This window comes from Agrilus planipennis, unplaced genomic scaffold, assembly GCF_000699045.2.
Source record: "Agrilus planipennis isolate EAB-ADULT unplaced genomic scaffold, Apla_2.0 scaffold132, whole genome shotgun sequence".
NCBI classification, from domain to species: Eukaryota; Metazoa; Arthropoda; class Insecta; order Coleoptera; family Buprestidae; genus Agrilus; species Agrilus planipennis.
In genome coordinates, this window is record NW_020442448.1 from 791193 (window position 1) to 797695 (window position 6503).

General features: G+C 33.3%; 1 protein-coding gene and 1 long non-coding RNA gene across 2 annotated transcripts in view; one reads left to right on the forward strand and one right to left on the reverse strand.

Annotated features, from left to right (window-relative positions):
- LOC112906410 overlaps window positions 1-6503 on the forward strand; it is a 133689-nt gene that overhangs the window by 57895 nt on the left and 69291 nt on the right. The window contains exon 3 of the long non-coding RNA XR_003232321.1: window positions 2867-2896. This is a non-coding gene — a long non-coding RNA (uncharacterized LOC112906410). The remainder of the gene's footprint in view (window positions 1-2866; window positions 2897-6503) is intronic.
- The window catches only part of LOC108737346 (homeobox protein araucan), an 82674-nt gene that overhangs the window by 25204 nt on the left and 50967 nt on the right, over window positions 1-6503 (reverse strand). Inside the window, exon 4 of the mRNA XM_025980474.1 lies at window positions 1583-1701. Coding sequence (XP_025836259.1) covers window positions 1583-1701 — 119 coding nt within the window. The remainder of the gene's footprint in view (window positions 1-1582; window positions 1702-6503) is intronic.

Sequence of the window (6503 nt, forward strand, 5' to 3'; positions counted from 1 at the left end):
TTCGAAGTGGTCTGTATTCTGTCGAAACTGCCAGACGCGGATCGCGATTTCGATCTTTTTGGATCTCATCAGCGCGTCGCAGGCAGCTCCGACAGAACACAGACCAACTTTTACCTGCTGCCTTAACAGCGCCTTTTAGAATATACGACAAATGGCGCTGTAAACGTCATCTGTAGTACAGTGCTACAATTTAGCATACGTAATCCTAAAATGTAGCACTGTACTACAGATGGCGTTTACAGCGCCATTTGTCGTAATTTCCCAAACATAATAGTTTGTAGAAGAATAGATTACAACTTTAATAGAATCAAGATTACATGATTTTATTCAAATTCCCTAAATATTGTATATTCCCCGGCAAGTAGGTACCATTAAATTTCATGACAATTCCTCGTTTTTATCTTGTAGACACGATAAATTGCATGCACAAGGTTTCGTAGGAAAAAACAGAAGGACGCGGAAAGGTAGACCCAACACGATCTAGAACAGAAGCAAACAGAACAACCTTAGGTCTCCCAGTATTGATATTACATTTCAGCATTCCGGTTTCTGTTCTAGAGCAGTGTTGGAAGACCAGGGAGGTCATGCGTACGCACAAAACATCCAAACACATGTTTTTACTTGTTAACAGTTTTTAAAATATAATATATCGCAGTTATTCTCATTGCCATAAATATGAAGTGAAAAAAAACAAATGCTAGAAACACGAACAATGGTTTACAACAGGGGGTGACCAGCCCAAATGGTCTTGCGGGCCACTATAGAAATGAATTAAAACTCGGTGGGCAGCATGTAGAATAATATATTGGGAGTGCATGCAGGTATGGTTGAAGTTGGATTTCCAGGTAAAAGTGATTGAAAGAACAATAGAGTTTAGACTGAAAGGAAATATTACTTGAAATGAAATATTAATTGAAATGAAATAAAATTAGAAAAAATATTTACACACAGAAAAAACAAAAAGAGTTATTTCGCCACAGTACCCCCCTGCCAGTGATGGAGTCACGAAAACCCGACTTGTAGGCGGTCTGGAAATCGTACGCGCCGTCCTGACCGCGTTGTCCGCTGTTGCAAGGGCGTTGTCCGTGGCTGGGCGACTGGCAGTTCCGACGCGGGTGGTTGTTCCGGCACGGGTTGTAGTTCCGNCTTCTAGTTCTAATATGTTTCTAACTAGCTGCTCATGCTTGAATAGATGGAAAATCCTATCTCGCCTATTGCTATTGACATCCATAGCGCCCTCTGTTCTCCTATTTCTTTTAGTACATCCCCATATCTAAGTTTCTCTATCGAGGCTATCCTCATGAACACCACATCTCAAACACTTCTAACCGCACATCATCCACATTTCGCATCCGTACAGCACCGTGTTCCAGACATACACCTTTAACAATCTTTTTCGAATTTCTAATTTAAGTGATTTCCCTAACACTACTCCTCCATCCTGAGTTATCTGACTTCCCAGATACCGAAAACCAGCGACCATTATAAAATAAATATATTTTATAAAACTATCTTGAATTTTCAAAGCGGTCGCGGGGTGGCCACCCCTGGTTTAGAATACATTATTTATTTAGTAACTTACCCATAAGCTGCTAAAGCTGGATCATAAGAATAATAACCAGTAGTTGCTTGTAATCCTGCACTTGTCCAGGCACTCATATCAGCCGTGCCACTGGCGTCCTTTAAAGCGTATGGATTTCCCTGAAACAAAATTAATATTGTGAAAACTTTTTGTTTAGTGAACACGACAAATAACGACATTGGATTTCCGAATTTAGATAAGGAAACGTACAATACTGCGTGACCCATCAGGGGTCTTCAAATATACTATGCTTGATCACAAAGGACTTAGGTTTTCATGACGTAGTCAATATCCTCTAGGAAAATCTCTCGCTATTTGATTTATATCCGAACGCTCTGTTTGTAAAAAATGATCTAAAACCATATTTGTGAATTACTGCGTAAAACATAGAGAGGAAGGGGGATTTTGGCATATACTGCAGGGGGTGAAGGGGTAAAAAATAGCAAAAAAATTGGTCACGTAGTATGGTACGTTGTCTAATTGTATGCAGTTCTTATAGGGTGAAAAGGCCGAGTCAACAAAAATTACGCATTTGTTTATGAATAATTTGGTGAACATGCATGGAATATGTTTTTTCAAGCACGTCTATCAAAAAATATCACCTGCTTTTCTGAAAACTGTCCTAAAGTAACCGAAAATTTATATTTTCGGTTCTCGATTTGCCACTAGTGTATATTTATAATAAGAAATTCCTTTCTGAGTTGTTTTTCCAAACATTCAATGAAAAATCCTTTAACAAAAATTTAAAATAACTGAAGCAACTGTAATTTCATTGCAGAACGGGTTTTGAAGTTTGGTGGAAGTTTTGGGCTAAATGTACTATATTTCATATCGGTGAAGATCGGTGGCTTTTTTTCGTTTATATTTAGAACAAAAATTTTTGTTAACGAAATTGAAATACTTTCGCTGACAAATTATACAATCTTCGACACGATAGCTATTAAAATCTTCAAACAATTGTTTAGTTTCCTAAATATGTCATGAAAATCTCAGAAATTTTTTAACGCAAGAATTATTCAAATTTTTTACTGAAACGACTATATCTAAACTATTGCACTAGATAAGGTTAAACAAATATAGTCACATTTACATTTTAAATTGTCCTAATACAATAATAAAGATGCGTTTATTTTAGCATTTAAAGGAACATTTGACTATTACTTTAGCCATAACATATTGACAATCTTTCACGCATTTCTGGAAGTTCAAACATGTATACATTTAAGTTCTTTTCTTACATTTATAGATTAAATTCATTTTTCGTTAAACTATTTTTTGTTACAGATTACGAACATATCGTCACATTAAAAGGGGGTAAGTAGTTTTATTTATTTTAATACACTTTTTCAATGATTTGTCATTGTTCATTTTTATTCACGTTCATAGTCTCGAATTTAGGTATACAATTACAATCAACAACATTATTAGTTTTCCCAACAAGGTAGGTAGGTATGTAAATATAATTACAGAAATAAAAAAAAAAACAAATAATAATTAGAAACACCGTTATGATATTGAATTCCATAAATCGACATTACTGATTTCTCAATTAAAAGAAAAAATGACTAACAAACAGGTTCTTGAATATGCATAAGTGGTTCGAAATTGAAAAGGAAGCAATTAAAAAGCGCTAAGTACATTGCTCGCATTTGGACATTAAAAGGTCAATAATTACTTTAATTGTTCGGTTATGTGTCATTAATATTATATTCCTTTTATGTATTAAGTATACACACGTATGTACAGTTTAAACAGAGTTAAATTTTCGCATTCTTGACTGTCACGGCTCATAAATAAAGTTAAGTGCTTCATTAAAATTAATAATGATTTATTGCAAAGAAAACACGTCGTTATATAGTCGATATTTTTAGACTTTTACATGCCTTTTTTATTGGTCAGTCGTATAAACCGTTCTTACCTACCTCCTTATTATTTTAGTGGATAGGTAGTCGTTTATCGTTTTATAAGTTTGTGTTTTAGCGTTATGAAGCGTACCTTATATGGGTATATATAAAAAAAAAAGAAACAAATAGTAACGAGTGCTTCGGAGAGTTTTATTTTTCTGTTAACAGTCCCTCTCTTTATTGGTTTATTCAAGTAAAACATGTTTACTTTTAATATTATGGTCCGGAGATCCATAAAACGAGCAATTAAACGGACGCTTTTGATTATAAAATTTAAGAAGGCATTAAAAACCCCTCAACCCTGCCAGCTAAACATACACGAAAACAGGATATTTCCACCTGTACCTACACTGACCGAATAAAATTAATGACGCAAACCTTCTTTGATCACATTTTACCTACTATGTTATGTTTCCTATTCTGAGCTAATCTTGGCATTTCTTCAAACATTTTTAATAATTTGCGAACAACAATCTAATATAACTAGCTCTTTGATCACATTTTACAAATTACCTACTACGTTACTATTCTTCTTTTTTTGAATGAACTAAATAAATATGTGAAACCTTGCACAATCAAATCATCATCATCATCAGCATCATACGGTTGACAAGTGTTTGGAAACCCTCCTGCAGTTTTTCCTATTCTGAGCTAATCTTCGCATTTCCCCTATAACTAGAATATTCCACATGTTTAACAATTTGCGAACAGCAATCTAATATAACTAGCTCTTCATGCCTCAACTTATCTCGCCTAGTTCCTATCAATCTCGTTAGCGTGTTTGAAATAATTGAATTTTTAAATAATATACAACTTAATCTTTTTATTGTAACAAGATAAAGACACTAAAATCGCTGAATAAGGAAGAATACAGCATGGAGACTGAAATTTAATTTAGGTACCTACATGAAATGTGCTTACCCCTAAAATCAGACCCCAAAAGGTATAATTACAATATTACAATTAGAAAATCATTTTTAAGGTGATGTAACTACAATTTACGGTTTTCGGGATTTTTTCTTTACTTGTGTATACGTCATTACTTCTTGCCAAATTTCATGATTCTAGATCTACGGGAACAACTCTATAGGTTTTAAATTCCCTTACGAGGATCAAAATATGGTCTTTGAATTATTTACAGCTCCAAGTGATTACAGACCTGACTATTTGACACCAATTTTATTTCAATTTGATATCTCCACTTGTCCCTGACAAATAAGATCCTAACAGACAAACAAAAAGACGAACAACGAAGTGATCCTATAAAGGTTCCCTTTTCCTTTTTGAGGTACGGAACCCTAAAAAGGACGCTGAAGTCATCTTCGTTTAACTCTGATCTAACCGTAAAAATAATTGTTAGATAATAAAATGGAATCTCTTAACATTTGTATAACAATTTCAATTTTAAACGGAATATCTTCATTACAAGTTTTTTATTGGACGTGTACAAAGCGTAAGAATTTTAATTAGGTAATCATCATTATTATGCGCGAGCGAAGATAACAACTACTTAATTTATTCGAATTGCTATTTTGCTGATCCTGAAATCGCATAACACTTTGCTCACATATAAATGACAACATTAAGGATTTCGTTCAACTTTCGTGAGGCCTTTTTTTGTGGTCCGACTTTAGGTAGGATTCGTAAAAATAAATTGCAGTAAAAAAGTAAAAAAAAATGGTCAAACCTATTTTATGTGGATTCAAATCTCTTATTTTCTGTTGTTAACTTTCATTCATTTTAAGGCACCTTTTAACGATACATTGGTTGTTTACATAAATCAACAATTTTTAACATATATATATATACCGGCAACAGATCATAACAATGTTTATAACAACCAATGTGGAGATCATTGTAATTCTATTTGCAATAAACGATTTAACCTGAAAATCGCTTATAGTATCCATGATACTCTTTGTTCATAGTATTTAGCAATTTATCATAGTTTTCGAAGAACTTTGAGTGTAGAGTCCAAGGTAAATTAACATTATCATTTAGGCCTTTTGCGTATGTCGAATGGACAATCTACACTGAAAACCCTAAATTTTGAAAATAGGTACCTAGGTCGTCACAAATTGAGTTTCGAAAATGTAATGCTTATCTTAACGACATTACCAATTATGTACATATTTCAAACTCCTGGTAAAGTAATTAATTTTTCAGAAAAGCTATATTTAAATATTTAAATGGATAACAGGGTACGTTCGCTATCGTGGATTGTCTTGCTTTCATTGATCGATTAGCTATAACTTGAATTTTTATGTAAAAATAAGCAATAATCCGTTAAGTTTTAAGAAGAAAGCCACCTACAAATCATCATGTATATGTACATTAGCCATAGTTTCAGCCATTATCCACTACACTTTGTAACACAACAAATTATTTATTGGGTAACTTTTCTCAAGTCGCGAGGCTGATCGCATACAAAAAGGATAATATACAGATATTACAGCGGGAGGTGTCGGTAATAAATTATCGTGTAGCACAATAGAAGTTCACTTATAAGAATTTCAATTTCCCCGCATTCAACATAATGAGGTTAAATAAGGGTTAAGCATCAAATTTATACCTGTCGTACCGTAAATATACAAGAAAGCAGAGTGTAAGTAACGCAAGCTTAATACTTTTGTTATGCGTAGATATATAAGCAAATAGTTTTGATAAAACTTCCAATCTAGAAGCGAAACGTTAGCCTAATTTGCGGATAAATCCAAGAATATTGATCACAAAAAAATCAGAGTTTTCGTTTAAGGATGTTTGGGAGGTACAATCGGAGACAAGAGTACATAAAATTAGAAATTCGTGATTAATTAGGCTTTGCAGCATATCATGAGGTAAATAAATACTATCTATACTAAAAAAAAGTATACGGTTTGAGAGAAAATTTGGAATTTAACCAAAAACTTTGAATAAAATAAGAAATAACGAATAATATGGAAAATTTTTAACTGACTTTTGGCAGTGAATATGCCTTGATTTCAACTTCGAAACAAAAAAATATTTAGTTTCAATCT